This window comes from Pollicipes pollicipes, unplaced genomic scaffold (genome assembly GCF_011947565.3).
Source record: "Pollicipes pollicipes isolate AB1234 unplaced genomic scaffold, Ppol_2.1 Scaffold_2555;HRSCAF=2994_pilon_pilon_pilon, whole genome shotgun sequence".
NCBI lineage: Eukaryota > Metazoa > Arthropoda > Thecostraca > Pollicipedomorpha > Pollicipedidae > Pollicipes > Pollicipes pollicipes.
Genome location: NW_023596136.1, coordinates 6,260,450 through 6,286,637, shown reverse-complemented (window position 1 = coordinate 6,286,637; position 26,188 = coordinate 6,260,450). Strand labels below are relative to the sequence as shown.

Below are 26,188 nucleotides of genomic sequence, written 5' to 3'. Positions count from 1 at the left end.
GCAGTGGACGTGTTCGGGGTGGCCAAATAACGCGCAGCTGTGTGCGCTGGCCGGGGGGGGGGGGGCTATGACTTCGGGCGCGGCTCTCTGAGCAACAGAGGAAATTGGGGAGGGGCAGAGGAAGGAAATGATCCTGGTTCTGTGTAACACGTTCTTCCCTCATGTTGCTCTTGGCATTGAAGAGCAGGAGGGAATAATCAATACAAACGGGTATGGTACCTGGACATCATAGGAGCGATGCAAGCATGCGTAGAGCGAGCGAGGCATGCATAGATGAGGGAGATTGTTAAACGCAATGACAGAAAAAGTGGGCGCCGTGTGGCCACTGTAGTCAGTGCGCTCTGAGACCCCAATCATCATCACCATCACGTAATGACAGCAACAAGATGCACTAAGTATAGGGGAATTGAAAATGACAGAGCATGACTTTCTTCACTCCTTCTTTTCCTCATTCACGGCTTCATCCTGTCTCCTGGCAGCGTGTCGTGATGCCGAGAGCATGCAGCAGGCAACACTCATGACTCGACCTCACCGCCGCCCGGCTGGGTCACTCGACCTCACTACCTCCCAGCTGGGAAGGGGGGGGGGGCTACCAGTGATAAGACATGAGTCGAACGCCTCCACTGGTGTCCCTCTGTGACGTCATGTGCGCGTGCGCTTTCGTCTTCGTATGCTACGTATTAGTATTGATTCATGTTGCACGTCGATTGGTATGAAATAGTGCCTCATTGAGAAAGGTCGGATCCTGTCACCCTTTACTACCCGCACAACTCCCTTACTCCTGCCCTCGCCAGTCCCCTATTTTTACGTACTTCTCTCTTACCCCTGCTTTTTCACTCCGTTAGCGAGAACACTTGGAGTAAAAGTAAAGGGGCCCCTCATACGCTGTTAATAGAAAGGCTGCGGTGCGACCATGAGCTGATTTTGCATGTTCAGATATGCGTTGCACCGTTGCCCTCTACTTCGTTGTTCTTTTCCACCCGTCAGATTGCTTTTCATTTCCGGCCGTTTCTCTTCGTTAGTTTCGATTCTGACATCTAACTTTATTCCATCGTGTTGACGCCTGCTATCGCGCACCCCTGAAATACCTCCAGGTGAAGAACGGCCAGTGGTGTCGGCGTGCCCCTACAGCCCAATGAACAACGGCACACATCCCTGCCTTCCCTGTACCGCGCTGTGCCCCGTGACCCATCCGTGAGCCAGAGCCATGAGTCGGAGCCAAAGCCAGAGCCATGAGCCGTAAGCCATGAGCCATGGTGGAGGCCCGGCGGCCGCCCCGCCTGACCGGCGCCTGTCCCGCAGACGGTCCGCGGTTCCGGGAAGAGCCGCAGGACGCGTCGGCCGAGGCTGGCCGCCAGGTGTCGCTGCACTGCGCCGTCGATGCCTACCCCAGCCCGGAGATCGTCTGGCTCAAGCGTGATTGCGACGACTGCCGCAAGGTAACGGCCTCGCTCTCCGGAGCCGGGCGGCTGGCGCCGTCCGCTCGGCGGCGTTTGGCCTGGTGGACTCACCCTCCTCTGGTGTGCTCCCTGTCCCCTTCCTGACTGCCCCCCCCCCCCCCCCTGTGTCCCGGCTCGGAACGACGTGTACTGCGTTATTGTATTGTATTGTACAGCCCAATGGCACCAATCAGCATGAGAGGCCGCAAATGGCCAGATCTGATATACGGTATGGCGGCGGTAATGATGACGATAATGTTGATGATGACGGTGATGGTTAGTTCCTCTCCCTCTTTTCCTCACTGTCTCCAGCATTGTCCGCGCTTCTTCTCCCGTTTTCCGTTTCTGTCCCTCCACACGGCGGTGGTGACCGCTGGGCCTGACTGAGCGCGGACGCGCTGTAACGCAGCGGGCGTCGACATTAGGCGGACGCCAGCCGGTGGCTGCGACGCCTGTGGCTAGCACGTGATATCGCCTGGTCGGCGCCGTCGGCGTGGGCTTGATTCTCATTTGCTTGACTGGGGTGCTAGCATGCGCGGAAGATGGATGACGTGGTGCGGCTGACAGTGCTTCGGACGAGCGTGGTGTGGCAGACAGACCGTTACTGACGAGGCTGGGGGGCGGCCGGGCCAGAACCCCTCTGGCTCGGCTTTTTGTCCAGGCTGCTGCTTCTCAGGATAGGGTTTTTTTTATACATGCTTATGCATTATGCTTATTTGTGGAGATAATTGCGGTATGCTTGTAGGATATGATTGTTATGCAGGTGATTAACTTATGCCCACTTGTCAATTGATCTCTCTCTCTCTCTCTTCTCTCTCTCTATCTCTCTCTCTCTCTCTCTCTCTCTCTATCTCTCTTCTCTCTCCTCTCTCTCTCTCTCTCTCCTCTCTCTCTCTCTCTCTCTCTCTATCTCTCTCTCTCTCTCTCTCTCTCTCTCTCTCTCTCTCCTCTATCTCTCTCTCTCTCTCTCTCTCTCTCTCTCTCTCTCTCTCTCTCTCTCTCTTCTCTCTCTCTCTCTCTCTCTCTCTCTCTCTCTCTCTCTCTCTCTCTCTCTCTCTCTTCTCTCTCTCCTCTCTCTCTCTCGCTCTCTCTCTCTCTCTCTCTCTCTCTCTCTCTCTCTCTCTCTCTCTCTCTCTCTCTCTATCTCTCTCTCCTCTCTCTCTCTTCTCTCTCTCTCTCGCTCTATCTCTCTCTCTCTTCTCTCTCTCTCTCTCTCTCTCTCTCTCCTCTCTCTCTCTCTCTCTCTATCTCTCTCTCTCTCTCTCTTCTCTCTCTCTCTTCTCTCTCTCTCTCCTTCTCTCTCTCTCTCTCTCTCTCTCTCTCTCTCTCTCTCTCTCTCTTCTCTCTCTCTCTCTCTCTCTCTCTCTCTCTCTCTCTCTCTCTCTCTCGCTCGCTCGTTCTTCTTTTTTTCTTTTCGTCTTCTTTTCCTTTTTTCTTTCTTTCTGCTCTTTCTGGTCTCAACTAATTTGACAAGGCGCACGAATTATTAATTATTACGCACCAATCCGCCGTGTGGGAACTTCTTAATATGAACTCCAAAACGCAATGTTACACAGCATTTGTGCTTGTTCCGGAAATGCTCTTTGCCTGGCCATGGTTTTCACCAGTCCGCACGATGAGCCACAGCTTCAGCCTGTTATCAGACTCAAAGTTGCGTGCAGAACAAGAAACTATTTGCGGGAGGCGCGCCCGGCCTGTTTTTGGCCGTGTTTGATTGCGCTGACCTCCCGGCGGGCTCGGGTGCTGAGCCAGCTCAGTCTGTTGTGCCGCGGCCGCGCCAGGCCAACGCCGCCGCGCTGTTGTTTCGCCACGTTGCGCACCTCTGGCTGCGGGGCGGCGTCGCCATCTCAGGATCCCATTTAAAGTTGGGCTCGCCGGCCTGGTCCGGGCCTGCGCGTCGCGGATCATTGCTCGCGGCGCCGGCGTCGGGAAGATGAACGTGTCCAATCACCTAGCTGCGTGGTAAGTCGGCTTCGGTGGTGGCCCTTTTTGTCGGCGGATGGTGGACAGCCGAGCTGGAGCGGGTCGGCGGCGGAGGCGGCCCAAACGCGGCTCGGCACCGGTCGTGGTGTCCAGCATACGCGGTCGGCGGCCCGTTGGTCACGTGTGCCAATGTCCGCGTCAGGATCGGGACACACGTGGTCTGCGTTCCACGAACCCCGTGTGGCGTGACCGCACTACTGCCGCTGAGTTGCGGACCTCGGGAGACGGTTGCACTCAGAGGCGCAGAGGTCATTATGCGAAAAGGTTTGCCCATATTTTTACTGGTGTTGGAAGTTGGGTGGCGTCAATAAGAAAGGACAAGTGTCTTCTCGAAGCTGCTTAACTGACTGTAACGGTTCGAACTTTGACATGATAAATGCATGATAAATGATGTTGTTTCTTGGAAATGTGGTGTCATGTATCTATGGCACTGGGCTCGTTGTTAACTTCCTACAACAGTGCCTGTCATACCTGAGTTTGAGTATATGAGTCCTCCTGCAGGGCTTAAAGTTTTATCTCAGCCTAATCGATTAGGAAGCGCCGCTGGTGTAGGCTGTGCCGCTTCTGCCACGCCCGCTGGAGCCGGTCGAGGCGGCGGTGTGACAATTGGCCCTCTTGAGTGTCATGGCTCTCTTAATCAACGAACGCGACAAGCAGCATTAACCGGGAACCTTGAATTATCTTGTTTTTAATGAATACAAATCCAGCCCATTGTTCGGTTCTCTAGCTTGTGCTCTGTGGTCCTTGTAACAGATGATATACATTTGCGCGTAATGGTAAACTAGAGGGCATGGTTCATAAGCATACAAGTGGCCGGCACTTAAACTACGTACTCGAGCGCGGCTGCAGGCTTCTAGTCGGTTGGTTAGAGCGATCACACGTGCGGCTCGATCCGGTGTCTTATTAAAGGACATGTTCGGGCTTCCCCACCAAACTGTAACATCCTGCTGGAAAGTGTACAAAGCGTCAGTCGGCCGAAAGCACCGAGCGTCCTGTTTCTCTTGCAATGGGCGATATGTACTCGCGGCAGCGTCTACAAGTTGGGATTATTGGCATCCAGCGCAGGCGGCTGAACCTGCTGTTTCCTCTGTTTTTGGCTTTTTAGACATGATGGAACTTATAGCGTTCGACTGAAATACTCAGTGGGCAACTTCGGTGACAAAGTACAAGCCTTCTGAAATCACTGAAAACCGACGGTTTTCCTATGCTGGTGTTCCATTAAACAATTCAGTACGCAGTTCTAGAAATGCGAGTTGGTAAAGGACATTTGAGCCCTAACTGACCTGAACGTCCACGCGGTTGCCGTTTGGAGGTCGTTCAGTTGTAAACAGGGCAGCAATTTGGAGCTTGAACCTCACCTATCTTCTTTCGAATACTTACATGAGTGTGCCGATCCGAGAAATTCGTTCAATTTTCGACTTGCTCTGATATGACAGTGAACGATGTGCGGCTCGTACTGTGGGAGCGGCTGCAATGTCGAGAAACCGCACATTCCCTGTAAAACGTGTTCACGCTTTTGTGTGGTTAAACTTCAGGTTCGATCGCGGGTTATAACGTAAAGGTATTTTGAAGCAAATAGAGCGTAAATAGCCCTCCGAATGCAGCTGTAGTGATGATTCACTGTAGTGCTGCTGCAGCTGTAGTGATGACTCACTGTAGTGCTGCTGCTGCTGTAGTGATGACTCACTAGTGCTGCTGCAGCTGTAGTGATGACTCACTGTAGTGCTGCTGCAGCTGTAGTGATGACTCACTGTAGTGCTGCTGCAGCTGTAGTGATGACTCACGTATTCGCTGCCATGGTTGAGTGATGCATTTACTGGCGTTCTCATTTTCATTTCATCTGAACGCATACTTTATTTAAGAATTATACATTCGGTCTCATTTCGTTGGTTTCCCTTTTGAACAAATGACTTGTAATCTCACTGTATTTATCTTCATCGTGCGACATTTTGCGCTGGCATTTTGTGCGCCGAGGGCATGCATGTAACTCTTCTAGAGCCTTAAAGAGAGTGTCCCACATTTGTGTGGGGTTTTGAGCTGAAATGGCCATTCTGAAGATCATTAGGTGCAGTCCGCAGCCCTTCTTTAGGCCTAATTCACTCTAGCTTCTGAGCTACACCCCCGCCAACATTTGCAGTTGATTTCGTTCAGACTGTTTCAAGGCTACTCCAGCACGCACGACGCTGTAGCAATACCACTGAAATCCTGCCACCTCACGAGTCACACGACGCTCAATGCCAGAAATGATATTGTCCAGCCGTTCATACTTGGACTCCGTAAGCGCAAGTATAACCCGTAGTATAGCGCCATACGGAGTATGGGAATACATGCAAACATGTTACACCCACGAATAAATATGCGAGTTACCACGAGAAAGTGTCAACACACGACCACATAACGACATTTGGCTCAGCGAACACTTTCAGCTCGTGCTGCCACCTCTCGACGAGTTTGATGCACTAGAAGTAAATGACAGTTTCGCACAGCTAGTTTGGAAGTACCTCTATGTCATACAAACGGTCCATTACGCAATAAAACACCAATGTATTGAAGACCATGCTTGTCAGAAATAGAAATCGTGCTGCCTAGAGCATCTTTTCCACTTAACGGGAGTCTTGCACATTTCTATGGGGTTTTGAACCGGAATAGCGAACTTTTTATAAATTTGATCCGGACCCTTTGAATGGATGGATTTCTGGGATCAGTGCTCACGTTAAGCAGCGCTTGCTGTGTGAGCTCTGACCCCCACCACCCGATTGCGCAATTCCAGGCAACGGCAGAATTAGTGACGAAATATTAACGTGCCGCAATGCTCGGCACGGTCCGTGTTGCCTTCTGACATCAACTGACCTTAAGCGCGACCGCTGCCACCGGCCGCAGGCCATACCTGTCATGGGGAAATAGCGAACGCCCTAAAGCGGTTCGAACGCAGCCTGCCACGGGTAGGTGGAGCGGAAGAGAGGCGCTCTAACCAACTGAGCCACCGGGACGGACAACTTGATAACTTGAGGACCTTTATATCATATATAATGTAATATAACTTATATATATATATATATACATATATATATATATATATATACATATATATATATATATATATATATATATATATATATATATATATATGCATATGTGTATAAATAGCATGACTTAAACTAGAATACGTTGAGGATATTTGGGCACAGTCCACAACCGGGTCCTTCTTAAGGCATGAACCACTGTAGTGTCTGACCTACACGCACGTTAAAATAGGGAAAGGTAAGTCGGAGAGAATATTTCAAGGTCACCTTGGCATTCATTACGTCATAATAATGTCATTCAAACTCTACTATTCCATAAGCCATACGGCGATCAAGACCGATAAGAATATAATGGTAGAGTCGTTCATATATGGCGCTTGCTAACACGATTTCCAGACGTAATGGCCGTCAGTTGGCTGTCAATCAATGTTGTGCAAGACACGAGGACATAATCAATGACGTGTCGAGGAGCGTATTTACTGAACCGAGAAATTGCGTAAGTTGTTAGTGCATTTGTGAGGAACACTATGCGCATAGATAGAACAGTAGTGACGGCCTTATTCCTCGCAGAAATGTCAGGAGAATGGAGGTGTAGATGCCTTGATGTTTCGGAAACATGCCTTCATTGAGACGAATAGCAGAAATGAATTCAGTATTGCCTGCCGATACTCCTGGTCGATTTTTTTTTTAGGCTTTTGGCTTGAAACAGCCAGCTACAACTTTTACAAGACACCAATATTTGAGGGATTATGCAAGAATAAATTGGCATGCATTACTACGATACAGTGCATATCTAAGAATTAGAATGCTCGAAAAATACATGTACATGCAAACGATTTCAAGTAGTCAGGCGTCACACCTTACGCTTCAATTATGCATGCAAGCGGGTTTAGCTCAACAGGCATCGCGCATCACGCGTCAGGCATCGCTTTTGCATGTAAACGATTCTAGGCTAGCACGCATCATGCATCAAGGCACACGTAATTTTCGAATAATCGGCCATGATGAGCCCCAAAGTGTAAACTGTGTGAAAAACATGAGAGGGACAAACGCGTCCATGTCGCGGAGTCCATGCGCTCTTTTCGTTTGAGATATACTAAACAACTGGGAGACGCTAAAAGCATAACAGGAAATACCTCTTTCGGATACCGTCTTTTTGACAAAACAGGCTTTGGCTGAAATCCAGGAAGGTATGGACCCTATGCCCCTTTTAGAGCTTGAAGTCATCTACAGGGCACAGAACCACCCAGCCAGGAAAATGAGCGAATCTGTTCTTATAAAGTGCCGGCGACCAAACCTTAACGTACAGGGCTCATCATGGCCGATTATGCAAACGTGATATGTGCCTTGATGTGTAATGTATGCTGGTATAAATCGGTTATATGCATGAGTGATACTTGATGCGTGATGCGCGATGCCTGTTCAATTGACATCGTTTGCATGTATAATTGATGCAAAGTGTGATGTCGGTTTACTTGAATTCGCTTGCATGTTTGAATGAGGCGTGATGCGTGATGTCTGTTTACTTGAGTTTGTTTACATGCACATGCCTTTTTTCTTGCATTCTTATTCTTAGTTAGATATGCACTGTATCGTAGTAATGACCGGCAATTAATCCTTGTATAATCCCCTGAATGCTGATGTCCTGTAAACACCGTGGCTCGCTATTTCCAAAAAAAAGAAAAGTAGACTTGGATCATCAGCAGGCAATTTTTAATTTAGTTCTGCAAGTCATTTCAATAAAGGATGTGGCCGAAATATCAACACGCCTATATCTCCATTGTCCTGGCCGTTCTCGGAGGAACAAAGCTATTTCTACTGCCTTAACCGATAAATTGTGTTGTCTAGTGCAGTCTTTTCCACTTAAAAGCATACGATTATTTCTAGGCGAGCTTGTCTCATATCTGATGCTCGCTTCAAGATCTTCCGGTGTGGAATATTCCCTCAAGTACACTGAGAGTTATAAATGAGTTCATTTAATCATATCTGATGCTTGCTTCAATATCTTCGAACGTGGAACGTTCCCTTTAATGGTCTGCAGTCGCAGTAACCGACAAGGCGAGCATTGTCATGTACTTCCCGCAGTGAACAAAGCACAGAGAACGCTGCATCTCCTGGACTGAGACAAACCCCGGTCTACAGGCGTAGCACATTGCAGGCTACATCACACGTGTTTGCAAGCGACTCTGAGCTGAGCTGTTTGGGGGGAGGGACCGACCATAGGTTTCGAATGAGAAGTTTTGGCTCCTCGTGAGCTCCTTGATCATGTACTTTTGTTCGGTGTTGTATGGTGTGTTTGGGAGCGCGTGTCCGTGATGTAGGCGTATTTGACCCTATCGATCTTCCAGTGCCTGTTGATCGGATTGCAAAAGCCACGTTTTCTTCTCGCCTGACTAGATTCTGCGGAAAGGCCAGACAAAATACAGTGGAGTACAATACAATATGATACAGTAGAATAATTGCAAGCTGGATCTGCCAAGGCACCAGGATGCGAGCGGTTGTGAAACGAAGACAAACAAATATTTGCCCATTCTCTAACAGTACGGAAGCTGTTCGCTGCTCTGAGTCGCGCACGACACGGCAGTGGTCTCCGGGACCACGTCAGTGGTCTCCGAGACCACGGGTCCATACCGCGGCCCGGTTAGCGCTGGGCACGGCCGAGAGGGGAGGGGGCGCGTGGGGTCGAGGTGGGGCTGTCCCAGAGCGGTCAGTAGTCGCTCCAGCAGCAGCAGCCGCCGCCGCCGCTCGCTGGCGGCAATGGAGAGTTACGAGTCTCCGGAGCTCGCCGTCCATAACGCCCCCGGCCGCGGCGCGCTCCGGCCGGAGAGGGGTTCATCGGATCGGACCGGCCTACTCGGGAGGTGATCAAATGCAGATGGAGCGAGCACAACGCAGCCTGAGGGCGGACATGTGTGCTCTGGGGCAAGCTGCAGTTGTTCGGCTTGGGCGGCCGGGTCCCGACTTCGCGAACATGTGTACTCTGGGGCAAGCTGCAGTTGTTCGGCTTGGGCGGCCGGGTCCCGACTTCGCGAACATGTGCTCTGGGGCAAGCTGCAGTTGTTCGGCTTGGGGCCGGGCCCGACTTCGCGAACATGTGTACTCTGGGGCAAGCTGCAGTTGTTCCTTGGGCGGCCGGGTCCCGACTTCGCGAACATGTGTATTCTGGGGCAAGCTGCAGTTGTTCGGCTTGGGCGGCGGGCCCGACTTCGCGAACATGTGTTCTGGGGCAAGCTGCAGTTGTTCGGCTTGGGCGGCCGGGTCCCGACTTCGCGAACATGTGTATCTGGGGCAAGCTGCAGTTGTTCGGCTTGGGCGGCCGGGCCCGACTTCGCGAACATGTGTATTCTGGGGCAAGCTGCAGTTGTTCGGCTTGGGCGGCCGGGCCCGACTTCGCGAACATGTGTACTTGGGGCAAGCTGCAGTTGTTCGGCTTGGGCGGCCGGGTCCCGACTTCGCGAACATGTGTGCTCTGGGGCAAGCTGCAGTTGTTCGGCTTGGGCGGCCGGGTCCCGACTTCGCGAACATGTGTACTCTGGGGCAAGCTGCAGTTGTTCGGCTTGGGCGGCCGGGCCCGACTTCGCGAACATGTGTATTCTGGGGCAAGCTGCAGTTGTTCGGCTTGGGCGACCGGGCCCGACTTCGCGAACATGTGTACTCTGGGGCAAGCTGCAGTTGTTCGGCTTGGGCGGCCGGGCCCGACTTCGCGAACATGTGTATTCTGGGGCAAGCTGCAGTTGTTCGGCTTGGGCGGCCGGGTCCCGACTTCGCGAACATGTGTACTCTGGGGCAAGCTGCAGTTGTTCGGCTTGGGCGGCCGGGTCCCGACTTCGCGAACATGTGTGCTCTGGGGCAAGCTGCAGTTGTTCGGCTTGGGCGGCCGGGTCCCGACTTCGCGAACATGTGTACTCTGGGGCAAGCTGCAGTTGTTCGGCTTGGGCGGCCGGGCCCGACTTCGCGAACATGTGTATTCTGGGGCAAGCTGCAGTTGTTCGGCTTGGGCGACCGGGCCCGACTTCGTGAACATGTGTACTCTGGGGCAAGCTGCAGTTGTTCGGCTTGGGCGGCCGGGCCCGACTTCGCGAACATGTGTATTCTGGGGCAAGCTGCAGTTGTTCGGCTTGGGCGGCCGGGCCCGACTTCGCGAGTTGTTGGGCTATGGCGATAGAGGCGCCACAGCAACGTGGCTCGAGGGCCTGATCACTGCATTACGCACTTTCCATTTTGAATGCCCTTTCCGTCTGTTAAAAGATGACTAAGTAGTGCTTTGGGTATCTTGTGGCACTCAGAACTGTATTTTGCAGAGTAAAAGTAAATGATGCACTCTTCCATTTGTACCTTGTGATAGATCCGTTAAACCTTTATGGGCCCACCAATCCCATCAGCCGTCACAACCACTTCAGGCGCGGTGATCACTTTGAGTGACAGTGTTTCCTGGAGGTTCACCGCGAGTGCCCGTTGTGAGTGAACTCGTGGAATGTCACATTTGACCTCCCTGGCCGTCTGAGGTGGGCATCACTCGTGTCACTGTGTTCCCTCGAGGTCACTCGCCCTGATCTCTGAGCCTCTCTGAGCTCTCACCAGCCCGCTCCGTTCCAGGTGGTCGGCCTGGGCTCTGAGCTGAACCTGCCTGATCTCTGAGCCTCTCTGAGCTCTCACCAGCCCGCTCCGTTCCAGGTGGTCGGCCTGGGCTCTGAGCTGAACCTGCCTGATCTCTGAGCCTCTCTGAGCTCTCACCAGCCCGCTCCGTTCCAGGTGGTCGGCCTGGGCTCTGAGCTGAACCTGCCTGATCTCTGAGCCTCTCTGAGCTCTCACCAGCCCGCTCCGTTCCAGGTGGTCTGCCTGGGCTCTGAGCTGAACCTGCCTGATTTCTGAGCCTCTCTGAGCTCTCACCAGCCCGCTCCGTTCCAGGTGGTCTGCCTGGGCTCCGAGCTGAACCTGCCTGATCTCTGAGCCTCTCTGAGCCCTCACCAGCCCGCTCCGTTCCAGGTGGTCGGCCTGGGCTCTGAGCTGAACCTGCCTGAATTCTGAGCTTCTCTGAACTCTGACCAGCCCGCTCCGTTCCAGGTGGTCGGCCTGGGCTCCGAGCTTCTCTGAAGTCTGACCAGCCCGCTCCGCTCCAGGTGGTCGGCCTGGGCTCTGAGCTAAACCTGCTTGAACTCTGAGCTTCTCTGAACTCTGACCGGCCCGCTCCGTTCCAGGTGGTCGGCCTGGGCTCAGAGCTGAACCTGACGGTGACGCTGGACTCCGTGGGCCGGTACGAGTGCCGCGCCGCCACCACCGGCTTTCCAGAGATCTCGCGCCAGCTGATGGTGTTCGCGCGCGCGCGACCTGAGGTCAGCGCGCGCTCGCCGCAGCCGGGCACCGCCGGTGGCACCGTCCACGTCGAGTGTGTGGTGTCGAGCGTGCCACTGCCCTCGTCCACCACCTGGTACCACTACGGCCGGCCAATTCGGACAGGTGGGTGGACTCGGCCGCGGCGCGGCGCTGCGGGCGTTTGTGGGAGCGCGGCGCGGGGCCGCAGCGGTGTGCCTCGCAGTGCTGTGGAGCGAAACGTGGAGGGGTGAGTCATTGTGCCGTCGTCCAACTTTTCAGGGATCAATCTGCCGCCAGTCTCCAACGTTATTGACCCTATGACTGTTGCCATATTTTGATGGCTTAGGAAGTGACCAAGAAACGTTTTTACGTCAAGTGTGTGCGTCGACAGAATGGGTCAATGATCCTTTTCCGGCCGCACGGCTTAAACCAGGGGCTGGTTCGCTGATGTAACTATTGGCTGGAGTTTGGCTGGATAACATGCAAACCAATTAGGATCTATTCGCTTTCTGATGGGGAGAAAAGGATTCTGCAATCACCCTAAAATTATTGGCTGTCACCAATTCGAGAACTCGTGAGCTCTGCGCACTTCATGTCAACTCGCACGAAATATTTCGAAAGTGCAGGACACGGTTGGTGGCTGTAAACCCTGGTAAGCTGCGAACAACGTGTCTGTATATTAATAGGCTCTGGATTTATCAGTTACATGCAGAATAATGTAAAGCTCGTATGGCACGATCAGGTGGGGATGTTATTGCGTAATTGTTTGCGCCGTTTGTGTCCCGGAGTGACCGGCTGTTTCATCTCCGCAAGAGAGCGTAGCGAGCTGCGGCCGCACACTCCGCGGCTGGCTCGCGTCGCGTGCCGTGCTTAGGACGCCGGCGCCGGCCGTCGAGCCGTGTCCGTGGGCGGCCGGAGCCGGGAGACGGCCGCCGGCTCTAAAGTGGCGGCCGTGATCCATCTCCGGCGGGGGATTTCCTGCCTCGCTGTCGGTGATTGCGCCGCGCTACACAATGCCGGCCGCGGCGCGGAACGCGGCTGGCCGCACGCGAATTTGAGGCCGCCGTCGGGGCCGTCCATAGTCTCCGATCGACGCCGATCCGCGTCGAGGGCCAAGACTGGCGCGGCGCAGGCCGCCGGCCGACGCCGGTGCCGCCGGCGCCGGGCCGATGGAGTGATCAGCGGGCGGCGAGCGCCGACGGCGTGAGGCTCGGGTGACAAGCGGACGTGGGACGTGGGGAGCGCCGACGGCGAGAGGCTCGGGTGACAAGCGGACGTGGGACGTGCGGGAGCGCCGCGGCCCATCTGGCGGACGGACGAAGCTGTCGCCCAGTCAGAGCCTTGCTGGCGGCTGTAAAGACATGACACCAGGAGAATGGCACCAGTAGAATGGCACCAGAAGAATGGCACCTGGAAGGTTCGGGCGGGTTATTAGTTCAGACGAAACAACTATTAGAACTTTTGTTTTTGTCGGTAGTGTTATGCCTTATGCTGTACACTTAATACTAGTGTAAGCAAAAGGGCATTTCACTAATTCGGTAATCAAGAACGAGACGAAGGCAGTGGTTCCGTAAATTGTTCTTTCTCGTAAAGACGTTCACTTTGTCGTCCCCATTTCTGGGCAGGCATGCTGCGCCGGTGATAATCGAACCAGAAATATTTGAGGCACTACCACATCTCAGAAGGTCTGCGATGTGTTTCGTCGCCCACGTAACACAGAATCCCTCTCACTACATAGTTATTATTTGATAAATTCCAGACGTGACGCAGATGCGAACGACCTTGATAAAAGTAAACTGACTTGCGCCTGCAGATGCGTGGGACGATGCCGCCAAATGACGAGCCGTATCCAGACAGCAGCCATCAGTCGCAATGATCTTATCGCCGTCCTCGCAGACGCCGGTCGCTATAAGACGGTGGACGAGCCCATTCTGGGGGGAGTCCGGAGCCTGCTGGTGATCTCCGCAGCCAAAGACTCAGACTTTGGTCTGTACAACTGCACCTTCCGCAACGAGTACGGATTCGACTCGGCGACGGTACTCCTCGAAAAACAAGGTCAGTGTGCGTGTGTTAAGCCACAGATTCTCCTGGCAGGCAGTGCGCCGGGGCGGGGCGGAAGGGGGCAATGCCGTGCGTGTCGATAGTAGTCGTTCTGTTGTTTGCCCTTTGCGGTGTCGGGTGTTGACACCACCCGACTGGACATAATGCAACATGACACATCATGCTGATGTTATCTTGTAATAATTGTGCCGAACTGATTCATTGTCAAGTCCACGTGCAGCGCATTACTTCGTTTCCTTGCTAGTTGTGGTAGACTTCTGTATGTATCCCGGTCCTCCCTTGAGTTAGGAGGCACGGGTTGTTGGGGGTGGGGGGGGGGGGGGGGAAGCAGAACTTCCTCACGCCCCGAAACTTCTTCCATATCTATCCGTCGGGTGCAATGGCATACTGGTCGGTATGCATGCCCCGATACCGGCCGGGTGCACCGGTACAGCTATGAGGGCATGCCAGGCCGTGTTGACCCGTCGGCAATGAGCATCGGCCGTCATCATTATGTCGGTGAGGACCAAACAGACCACGTCCGTCCCAGCGGCGACCTAGCTCTCATCATGTCAGTCATCTGGCCGTTATTGGCGGAGATCCCAAAAAGCGGTCTGTGGGGAAATCACGTGACGCACTCTTCCTGTAAGAAATTGGTCACAAATAAATTCGCGAGAAGTTGGCGTGACCTTTGTCTGCCCTGAGGTTCCGGCATTCTGCAATGGTGCCAGCCACGTCCGTGACGGCGAGCCGCCGGCAATAATTGAGCGGCGGCCACTGCAGCCCGCTTGTCATTCAGCGAGGCGTGTGGTGAACCGGCTGAATGTCCCCGGTCGTCGCCCTGACTTGTCATTTATCGGTCGTCGCAGCACCGAGAGACCGGCAGAGCGGGCCGCTCCGACCCAATCCTGATAGACAGTAGAGTGGGAAATTTTCGAATTCTTCTCATTGAAACCGTATCGGGAAATAAAGATGGCCGCAGGCGGTGGCCTGTACGAAAGCGGGCTTTTATTGCGCCGGCCGCCACTCTGTATGCTGGCGGGCGCTGGCCGCCTGCGCTCTCCAGCCAGTTATGAGCGAACGCCGAGTTTTATTTGTACTCCAGCCAGATTACAGGCGTTTGTCATAGACGCCGTCGGCCACGCGCGCCTCTGGGTTTAATTGTCGAGCTGGCTGGGCCGGCCGGCCGGCGCGGGTCGTGGTCAGTTGACAGCGTCGTCTGCGCCAGCCGACGGGCGATGGAGGGGGGGGGGGGGGGAAGGGGCGGGGGCGGGAGGAGCCCCGCGATTCGTCAGATGCAGCTGCCCCCCCCCCCCCCCCCCAGCCGGCCGACCCAGACCAGAGAGCGGCGGGACATGAACTGTTTCAGCGATATGAAGGTGGTGTCTTTGTGGATTTGTTTGATCTCCGTGGCAGAGAGGCCGTGTTCGATAAGTCGAATGTTGCTCTTTGCAATCTTGAAGACCAAAAGCGTCAAGGAATTGTTGTCACATCAAAGCTAGAGTATATGCTGCGATATAGGTCGTCGATATGTTTATGAAGCAGGTCGTTACGTTTGATTGAGGTTATTTTCCACAGCCCCCGGCTATCTCAATAACTATACTGACCAATGCTCAAGATTTTTAGGTCATGGGTGTCTCAACGCTGTATTTAAGAGGGCCGTAGATAGGAACGGAACAGAACACTGATTAACATGCGCTGCACTCGAACAATGTGGATTTATTGCGGAAACGATCTGCGAGGGGTGAACGGGTCAGTTGAGCATCCACTTGCCCCAGACACTCGTGGGTCGACGACCCGCACTGGGAGCATTGCTGTTCGGGTGGCGCGTGACCAAATCATCCAGCGGCGGCAGCTCGGCTCCCGGGGGATGGGGGTGATGAGGTCAGGGCGAGGACACCTCAGCAGCGGCTGCAATAGGGCAGCGGTCGTTATGTCCAGCCGCTCACCCTTGCGCCACTTCTGGTGGAGGAACGGTATGGGCCATGAAGAAAGTTTTTTTTAGGTGTCTAGACTTGACATCTTTTTGTGAAACGGTTTTAGAATGATAAAGAACGCAGTTTTTCATGTATTGAAGCAGCAAGCTATCATCTACATTGCATTTTAGCGCCCACCGCCGCTGATCTGCTCCTTGTGTTCCGCCAGCGAGCGTGCCGCTTCTGATCGTGCTGTCTGCTGTGGTGGGAGCCATCATCGCCATCCTCTCCGTCATCCTGGTGCTGGTCATGTGCCAGCGGCATCGTCGGCCAGCCGGCAGGGCCCCAGGTAAGGCGGTCGCAGGTCGGCCAGGTCACGGTCGTCCGCCGGCGCACGACGGCCGCGATGAACCGCGCCCGTTGGTTGGGAGTTTTGATAAAGTTCAGACTTCAGGTCAGGCTAATTCACTTCGGTCGCGCTTATTTATTCATGGGCGTTCACCTGATGGATCTCGGCCCGGACTGATTGTTAAAGAGGCACGCCTCACACGGCACGGATTGCTTCGTCGCGTATGGCGGCGCGGGCTACTTCTCGGACGCGCTCTGCCGCGGGCCAGGGTCTTCTGTTCAGGAAGGGGTGGGGGTGGGGAAAGAGTTATCATGACAATGCTGGGAGGAGGTCCGGCGCATCTAAGATGCTTGAAAGATCAAAGGCGTTGATGACAAATGCGTGAAATGAACGGTTAAGTGGGAAGTATTCATTTTCGTAACCAATTAAAAGATGATCATCTTTCTAACGGTGCTGGAGAAACCCTTGTGATTGTGTAATTCATTCACATACAACAGCGTTAAAATGTTCAAAAGCGACCGACTAGGTTGTAAACTGTTCTCAGGCTGCAGCGACCTTGGGGCCGTCACTGGCGCAGCAGACACGCGGCCACGAGCCGGCCCGAAGCAGCGCTCGCGTTATCACGCCGCGTGCGATATGGCCGCGCTGAACACCATTCATTCGCGCAGGGATTTGGCAAGAGGCGGCTACCCGACGTTCTATGCATACATCAATCACACCCTTTGTCAGGCGTGATCCGCACCGACGCGTGGCTACGGCCTGCGGAAGCGTGCCGCGCGCGCTGTGCGCTAGTGGTCGGCCCTGGGCCAGATGAATGGAACGGCGCGGGCGGGGTCTGAGTCGGTATAAACTGATCAGCACGGCGGTGTTATGCGAGATAAATTGATCAGCGGGGCTGTGGTACCTGAGGTGGATTGAAGAGCGCGGTGGTATTGTGAGTTCAATGGACGCCCCCAGCCGGAGTTTGCGTAGCTGAATTCAGCCGATTCGCTGCCGTACGTTGGCTGTGCTCTCCTAGACATCATTCGTGATCAGCTCTTTCAATGTACTCCGTCGGTGGTGAGAGCTGTCTGACTTTCGTTGGAGCAGCGGTCTTTTCAGCGGTCTGGAGCAGAGACTTCCGAGTCTCTCGGGACTTCATAACGCCGGCTTCAAAATAAATTTGGATGTTCCGGGTTGAATGAACTCATATGGGCTTGACTAATGCATGCGGTGCCACAGGCATTCTGCTGCCCCTCAACCTGGTATGGACTAGCAATCATCACGGCATCCTGCGGAAATCAACCTCGCGGCCTATTTGTTTTGTAAATTTATGAAGAACTTGCTCGTTGTGCCAGCGATTGAACACACTGGCCGTGACCGCTGCTGTTGCACGGCAGGTCTGTCCATGTCTTGCCCTCTGCCAATTCATGCAATACCATGGGTGAAGAACATTGTGTGACATTCTGTGGGTGATTTCATGTTAAACCAGTGATCAGGCCACAATCAGTTTGCAGTCGGGTGGTACGTAAAGGTGGCGTTATGATGGTGCCAGGCCTTCGACCGCTGGCCTGGCCTGGCTGACTGTGGCCGACCGTCTGGAGCTTGGTGACATGGCTACCATTCGGCTGTTCAGTCGTGAAGGACGAGCACGCTCAGCCCATGCCGTGTGACATTCTTAACCTGTAGCCGGCGAGGCGTCAGCCACGGGACAGTGAAGCGATTCTGAGGGAACCCAAATGCGCTTTGGACACGACACGTTTCACCCTGGCGCCGGTAACCATTAAAAGAGCACGAACGTTGGTCAGTTAAAAGCGTGACTGCGCGCCGCCCCACCGAGGAATGTCCCTCAGCAGGGGCCAATATGTGCCGCCCCCCCCCCTCGGTGACGCTGCCAGTTAACGACACTTGTGATAGCCCGTGCGTACCATGCAGCGCAGAGCGGCGTGTCGGCAGCGGGGCCCGAGCGCCGCGGTCGTGTCGCTGACCGCACCCCTCTCCACGTCGCAGCCGACGGCAGCGAGAAGACCTCGGCCCGCCCGTCCGACCTCAGCTCAGCTGAGTCCGACCTCAAGATGGAGCTGCGCAGCTCGTCGTCGCTCTCGGGCCGCACCGGGTCCGAGCGCTGGGACGACGAGCTCTCCACCTTCCGGTACCCGGACGACATGACCGACGCCTCGTTTCCGCCCGTCAGACAGGTGCGCACGCCGCCGCCGGCGGAGCGGGCGGCAACTCGGGGTCGGCTTGGGAGCGGGAGGGCAGATGCCACACCGGTCACGTTACTGGCTGCATGCGCTAGGCTGTGGTGGGCAGCGCTGACGGTACGTGCTGGAACTGTGACTAAAAACTACCCTGTGCTGGAGTTGTTGACGGATAGATCAGGATAGCAGTGTGACGGGATAGAACTACGCAACGTAGGTCGTGCGGGCACCCTGGTGTAGCTAATTGTACGCGGCCTGACACACGCTAATACAGGATGGGTTATAAATGATGTACGTGTGGTCAGGTCATTCTCAGAGCGCGGTGCGTTTCATTCACTTCATAACGTCCTCGTAGAACACCCCAGTGTCCACCGTTTTTGCCGGCTGTCCCTGCCTACCTCTGTCTACTGTCTGGTTTACTCGTCCGCGTCGGCTAACTGCCGCCGGCGCTCGACCGCTGCCGTCCGGGCTCAGGGGGATTTCTGTTGTTTTCTGCTGTCTGCCGGCGCGCTTATTGCCTTTTATAGCGACAGCGCCGCCCGTCCGGCCGGCCCGGCGGACCGCGCTAAAAATGGCCCATTTGGCCGCCGTCAATTTAGCGTCTTCGAGGATTCTCGGCACGTGGCGATTTCATTATTCTTATCGGCGCCGGCGGGAGCCGCTGTTGCTGGATAGTGCGGCGCCGACGAGCGGCGACAACTCTGGCGCGGCGACGACGCAAATTAGGCAAACACTGCCGACAAACCCGCAGTCTAGATGGAAATTGTCGCAGTCGCCACTTATTGATGGAGACGGACGAGAGATTTTCCTGCAGGCGTGCAGCCGTTTGATTTGGCAAAATATCGGAACGCAGCTGGAGTCTCCAAGTTTCCTTCTCCCATTACGAGAAGGAACTTTATAACTCGTTTCTTTTGTTGGGCGGCGCGGCCGTGGGGTTTTTACCAAGTTCAGTATCTGCTCTTTGTTCTCGGCTTTCCAGAACTTGGGGAATAGAGGACCGGTTACTTCCAGCCGGAACAAATATTTTCTGTATCGTGAAGTGGAACTTATGTAACTCGATAAACCTTTAATTTAGTCTTTCTAGTTGGATTTTAACCGTGTGATATGCATCGTTTACGTTAACGACGCGTTGCACGGCTCTGTATGTGTTGCTTTATGTGTGTGCGACCTGCTTTAAACCTGAGTTGTGGTTATATCCTGTGGTAGGTGACATTGCCGCAGTCCGATTTTTCGTGATGGGGCCCCGTGGCCCTCCCATTGGCTACGTCCCTGTCTTCCGCACATGCACGAGGTCTGTCCCTGTGTGTTCCTGTCATGCAGCGTGGTGCATGGCAGAGGACGGCCACCGGTGCCTCTCTGGTCGGTTTTAAGGCATCCCTGGGCGTGTAGTGTGACCCTTGCCGGTTGGTGTTCCCGTCTTGCTCCCTCACAATCGCCATCGCGATGACGGTGCTTTGCTCGTTAAAACCCGTGCGTGGAGCCCCACTTCAGTGGGCGACGGTGAGTAGCTGACAACACTGTGAGCTGGCCTGTGGATCAGCAGCCTGTGGATCAACAGCCAGCCCCGTCTGTGGGTCATCTCTAGTGTGGACGGATGTGATCAGCTGATCCCCTCCTGTCCAGGCCGGTGTCAGGTCTTTGGGATCGGCACTTCACTAGCGCTACCTTACCGTTGCTTTACCGGTTTGCGTCGGCGGGTCAGTGAGGGGAAAGAGCCCGGCTACGCCGACCCTGACGCAACGCCGGTCATTTCTCTCGCCTGCTGCGGATCCCGCTTTTGTTAGGATTTAATCTGGTTGAAAGGTGAGCGGTGTTTCGGCTTTTTGTGGTCCGGCCAAGCGCGGCCGCCCTTCCACAGCGGCCCGTCTGACTGTTGTCCGCCCCAGGCTAATCTGGTAATGAAGCAGTTGACCTCGCGCGGTGTTGGCGTGTCAGGTGCCCTCTCCTTTTAGTTTGCGCTACGAAAATTCGTTAAATGGAACAACAGCTTGTAGATCGATGTGCTACGATTGTGCTCGCTGGTCGTAATTTAGTGGCGTATGGTATGTATTATTTAAATGAACTGTTTTGTACGATGGCGTAATGTCTGGCCGCGCAGAATGATTTATATGCAAAGCAGACCTGTACTCACTACCTGCTCAGCAGAATGGTTCCGCCTCGACCTCACAGTGCGTGGTATGGAATTCGACTGTAGGAGCACGGCACCATTTTTGCTCGACTTCGATCCTGGCCCGAGGACATGTGATTTATTCCGGGAATCGATCCCCACGGAGTTGGTTTCGGCCCGATAACCCGTTATGTGTGCCCCATGGAAGCCTAAATAGGACATTTATTTTGATTACACGGTCATATATGCCGGTAATCGATTTCTGGAGAATGCGCGGTGTCAGGCTATGTGTATTACCTGTTGCATGTGTATATGTTGACACGCATGTGACATGGTTCACTAAGTGGGAACTCCACTGATCAGAAAATTTAAGTGAACTTTTTTACCGTGACTCAACGAAAATTTGGTTGATTCAGGAACGGCGTCGGAATCCGCCTGGAATCGAACACAAGTTCGCTGAGCGACACAGATGGGCCCTACGGATGATTTCAGAAGCGTTTAAGACTCACGACAGAGCCTTCAACAGGCTGTAGGTCTCATTCCCCTCCCCCCTCGAAATCAACTGCGGCAAGATGGGGGTTCCCAACAGCGCATCAGAACAGTGGGCAGCGCGGGTAAGAGTCAAGAGAGTTTGATCCCATGACGTCAAGTGTCTGACGTGCCGTCCGGGGGCGCCGAGCCGTCGAATTGGACGAGACCACGTGACATAACGAGCTCGGACGCTGGATCGACAGCCAGAGTTCTGCCGGCACACCGAGCGCGGCCAAACTCGCGCGGACCCGCTCGGCCTGTCCCGCTTGTTCCCAAAGCGTCGGCCCAACGCTGGCGGGCAGCAGCAGGCCGCTGTTGGAGTGGCGTGTGGAACAGAACGCTATCTATGGCGCTGTCATGGTGTGGTACACTAGTTGGCGCAAACAAAACGTAAAGGTCATTAGAAGACAGCCAACCGCGCAGCTGGCGTTTGTTCGCTGGAGACACCTGTCTGCAAAAGGAGGCGGTACTTATTGGAGGCAGCTTGTATCACCGACTGATGGGTGGTGACAGATGATGATCATTTTTGATGTGATGTGATGTGATGATGATGGTGATGATCATCATTTTTGTGCCTTACCGCTGATATACTCATGGTGTATGTACGTGCGTGGTGGCATGTCTTCCATGAAATCCCAGGAAATGATCCGTAATTTATATCACTTTGATCTGTTCCCAACCTTTGCGTACATTTTAGCAGGAAACGGGCGTATCACAGCATTCCGAAGCTCCTTACCGTCGTTCGTCACCGACCTGCCGCTGTCCGGCAGGGCCAGAACAACACAGGCTACGTGTCGTTCCCAAACTACGACCGCGACTACGCGCCGTCGCCGGCGCTATCGCCGTACGGCGACCCGCGGCTCTCCGCGCGCTACGGCAATCCGTACCTGCGCACCACGAGCCTGAGCAGCCTGCCGCCGCCGGCCGGCTACGGCGGCCGGGCGGGCGCGCCGGCCGCGCGGCTCGCCACGCACGTGTGACCCGCCGCCCGGCTGACGGCCGCCGCGTGACAGCCGCCCGCTGCCGAGGAACGCGTGGCTTTCCGCACGGGCGGGCAGCGCGCGGGGCCGGCGAGGAGGCGCGCTCGGACGTGGGGCGGCGGCGGCGGCGCGGCCGGCGCCCGCCGCCAGTGCCGCGGCATGATCGCCGCCGGAAACGGACGGCTCAGAGGACCGGAATGTGGTGTCAGCTGTTGGCTCGGCCAGGTGGAGACGTCACGGCCGCTGGCCGGCCTGGTTGGCCGGCACCGCGGCTGTCGACCGCGTGGATGTCGTGTGACGGTGGACGTGGAGCACTGCCAGTGGTGTGCCTTGTGGACGTGTCTTCCTGTCTGTTGTCAGCTAAGAGCATGTACACAGTGTTTGCCTGCCGGGCGCCTGACATTGGCGGCGGCGGCGGCTCGATGCCATTGGATGTGCTGGAAGTCTTATGATCTAGTCAGTAAAAGCTGGATTTCACGCAGGAACGTCTTGAATCCGGCCGTAGCGCAGTGCTGCTTTTCTCCTCTCATAAGCGATTGTTTAGTTTGCTTTTCGCGCCGCGTTGAAGAGCGTGGTTATCGAGATCGTCTGACTATGGAGAGCGCATTTATATGTACATTTCCAGGCCAGTAGTCGCGTGAGCCCTGCCAAAGACGCTATCTGTGTAAGTGCCGCACGTGTGTGATGAAAAGAGTGGCCACGGGACGGCCCGGTATCGAACCAGCCGGTGGCGTCCCTGTGCCGCCAGTTTTATATTCCCCGAATAAAGCTTTACTTCATATCCTGAAGACCGACGAGGCAACCAGCTGCTTTTGAAGTGCGTGGCCCGTGCGGATGCGTTTCGGGCACCGCCTTTCGCCGCGAAGCCAAAGCCTGAGAGCTTTTGCGAAATCCCATCTGGTATGGCAGCATTCAGTCGCCAGAGAACGCGCTCGCTGACATGCGACGAGGTAGTAAACACCCGTCTCTGAGTCCACATAGGTGGAAGGTGCCACGGAAATGTAATGCAGATTTCAATGCGGAAATGAGCCTCCATCAGGTTTGACTGCGATTCGCGCCAGTGCAGTGATGGGACGGATAGGACGCTGGTTGAAGACTGGAGAGCTGCCGCCGTCGACGACGCCACCTATAACGGCGGCATTTACGTACCGACGCCATCTAGTAGGGTGTATCGAAATTTTTGTAGATGACACGGCACATTTTCTTCCACCATAAACGTATCACTGTTCGGTCGCTTGAAAGTGAACAAAAAGGCGGATTTTCAAAATTTGTCCGTACCGGGTCTCATTATCTGAGATTCCGTGGCCCGGAGCGCTTTAGCAGCGCGTGGGCGCGATGACTTCTGTTCTCTGGAGTCCTGGATCAGACGCTTGGGGATGTCACGTGCGCACCGGCTGTCGGGGCCGTTTCGCGCTCAGATATACTAGGTCTGAGTCTAGAAATGAGTAAGTGTAAATTTGTTCTGTGTTTTCCCGCATTTCAGCTAATGTTGGAGACACGACTTGCTTCGGCTGCATTTTGCGCAGGATCGATTACAGTCGCGGGGCGGCAGAAGTACAAGCGATCTCCTGTCTCAAGGAGATGTTTCAATTTTGCAGGGATTTTAAGATCAACCTTGTACCTCTCAACCTTGTGCTTTCCAATGTATAATCATGACTTTTTAAGACCAGCCAATCTCGTTTTTGTCCCTGCAAGCAACTTGTTTGACACGCCTGGATATTTGAAGCCTTTTTTCATGATGTTCAATTATTTCACACCTGGATATTTGAAGAATCTGCGAATATCACGTGATCAATAACAACACCCAGTCATCGACGCGGTCGCTGTCGCCGTCAGTGCTGGTCGGCTCTCATTTGGATATGATGCGACGCGCAACACGAAGCAACGAAGTCGCACGTTTTGTCGCATAACCATATTTCTAGACTCAGACAGGAACAGGGAGCATGACTGCGTCTAGCACTCGCCATTTTAATTGCACTTTGTCGATACCTCATACCCATAAAGGTGGACATCTATTAAAATTATGTCTGGCCTGCCCACCATAGAACTGGCGATCAACCGGAATTCGCGGGACACCATACGCATCGTCTGCGAGCCTTCGCGACCGTAAGAACTACACAAAAACGTCTTTAGATATTGGCGGAGATGTCTGGTGACGATAGCCAATGACTCCTGGATCACGGCTCGTGTACCCTTTGAATCGTAGCCAAAGCATGACAATTCCAGAATGGCGCTGGATGTAGGCGGGACACAAATGGCACAAAAACGACAGAGCGCTTCGAACACTATGCAAAGAAAACAAAGTGACCTCAAAACTGCAGTGGGAACAAGCAATAGGCGGAAATAAGCAAAGTAGGTGAAAATATTCGCATCGTTGAGATGCGCAAACCAGAAGAGTACAGTAAACCAGTGCGTACAGACAACCCAAACCTCCCTTCCGAGATGTATTGTCAACACCTGTGACCCGACACACAGGATCATCGTATATTTGCCTTGTTCCAAATGGGGCGCAGAGAAAGGCATACGAAAACATGCAAAAAACCCTACGGACACACGCCCAGCGTTTGATGTCTCCATCAACGCTTCATACACGTCACCACAGCCTCGTGCCTGCCCCAGCCAAGACCACAGCCTTGCTACCGCCTGCTGTGGTCCATGGCGAACTGCCGATACACCTGGTCATAGTCGGACACGCGCGGCTTGACCGTGCTCAGCGCGCACTCAAAGTCCTCCTGCGTCACGCACACGGCCTCGATGTCCGCCTGCAGCGCCAGCAGCGCCGCCTCGTGGCACACGGCCGCAACCTCGGCGCCCGAGTAGCCCTCGGTCCTGGCGGCCAGCCAGGCGGGTGTCACGGCGCCGCCAGCCGGCATGGAGGCCAGCCGGAGCCGGGCGATCTCGGCGCGCGTCTCGGCGTCCGGCAGCGGCACGTGCACCACGTGATCCAGCCGGCCGGGCCGCAGCAGCGCCGGGTCGATCAGGTCCGGTCGGTTGGTGGCGGCCACCACTGTGACGTCACGCAGCGCGCTCACGCCGTCCATCTCGGTCAGCAGCTGCGCCAGCACGCGCTCGGCGACGCTGTGGGCGCCACCGTCGCCGCGGCGCACCGCCAGCGCATCCAGCTCGTCGAAGAAGACGACTGCTGGCGCCGACTGGCGCGCGCGCCGGAACACGTCCCGCACGGCGCGTTCAGAGTCGCCCACCCACTTGCTGAAAAGCTCGGGTCCCTTGATCGAGATAAAGTTCAGCCCACTTTCGGTTGCCAGTGCCTTGGCGATCATCGTTTTGGAGCAGCCGGGCGGGCCGTACATTAGCACGCCCTTAGGCGGCGCCACGCCCATGCGCAGGAACGCCTCCGGGTGGCGGATAGGCCAGTCGACTGCTTGCTGCAGGCGCAGCTTGAGCGCCACCTGACCCCCGATGTCGCTCCAGCGCACATTGGCCACCTCCACCAGCGCCTCGCGCATGGCGCTGGGCTTGACGCGGCGCAGCGCGGCCAGCAGGTGGTGCTGCTCGGGCGCTGCCGCGCCCGCCTCGGCCGCCAGCAGGCCCGCCTCGCGCACCACCGCCTGCAGGTCTGCACCGACATAGCCGTGCGCGGCGGCAGCGGCGGCGGCGAGCGTGGCCGGCGGGGCGTCCGGCAGCAGCGCGGCCAGGATCTGCTGGCGCGCCGCCGGCCCGGGCACGGTCAGCTCCAGCTCGCGATCGAGGCGGCCGGCGCGGCGCACGGCTGGGTCCAGCGCGCCCGGCCGCGCCGTCGCCGCCACCACCACCAGCCCGTCGGCCGCGTCCAGCAGCGAGACCAGGCAGGCGAGCAGACGCCGCTGCCGCTCGCCACCGCCGCCGTCCGCCCGGCCGGCCAAGCTCTCCACGTTGTCGAGGAAGACGACGGCCGGCCGGCGGCGCTGCGCCGCCGCGAACCGCTCGCGCAGGTTCTCCTCGGTGCCGCCGTGGAAGCGGCTCTGCAGCTCGGCGCAGCGGATCACGTGGAAGCGGTCGCCGTACAGCGCTGCCAGCGCCGCCGCCAGCGAACTCTTACCGGTACCGGATGGGCCGTACAGCAACACGCTGCGCGGCGCCCGGAGACCGGAGCGCGGGGCGTCAGGCCGCCACTCTGCTAACAGGCTGTCAATCATGGCGCGCAGGTAGGCGAGTGGCTCGTCCAGGCCGCCCAGGCGTGGCGCGGCCGGCGGCGGAGGCGGCGCAGAGTCCATCGCGTCGCCGACCGTGACCTCTGTTTCCTCGACCACCTCCACCAGCCGGTCGTCAGTGCCGCTGGCCGTGGGCTCGGCGCCCGCGGCGGCGCCACGGCCCGCCCGGTCGCCGT

The 26,188-nt window shown here is 55.6% G+C and overlaps 2 protein-coding genes across 2 annotated transcripts in view; one reads left to right on the top strand and one right to left on the bottom strand.

Annotated features, from left to right (window-relative positions):
- The window catches only part of LOC119097987 (irregular chiasm C-roughest protein), a 96,154-nt gene extending 74,293 nt beyond the window's left edge, over nucleotides 1-21,861 (top strand). The window contains exons 8-13 of the mRNA XM_037220923.1: nucleotides 1,303-1,439; nucleotides 11,644-11,902; nucleotides 13,655-13,813; nucleotides 15,944-16,063; nucleotides 18,053-18,240; nucleotides 21,652-21,861. Of these exons, the coding sequence (XP_037076818.1) occupies nucleotides 1,303-1,439; nucleotides 11,644-11,902; nucleotides 13,655-13,813; nucleotides 15,944-16,063; nucleotides 18,053-18,240; nucleotides 21,652-21,861 (1,073 nt within the window). The remainder of the gene's footprint in view (nucleotides 1-1,302; nucleotides 1,440-11,643; nucleotides 11,903-13,654; nucleotides 13,814-15,943; nucleotides 16,064-18,052; nucleotides 18,241-21,651) is intronic.
- A 1,907-nt stretch (nucleotides 21,862-23,768) lies between these two features.
- On the bottom strand, nucleotides 23,769-26,075 carry LOC119107910 (ATPase family protein 2 homolog). The gene has a single exon (XM_037231500.1). The coding sequence runs from the start codon at nucleotides 26,073-26,075 to the stop codon at nucleotides 24,498-24,500; it is 1,578 nt and encodes a 525-aa protein (XP_037087395.1). The 3' UTR covers nucleotides 23,769-24,497.
- Between the last annotated feature and the right edge of the window lie 113 nt (nucleotides 26,076-26,188).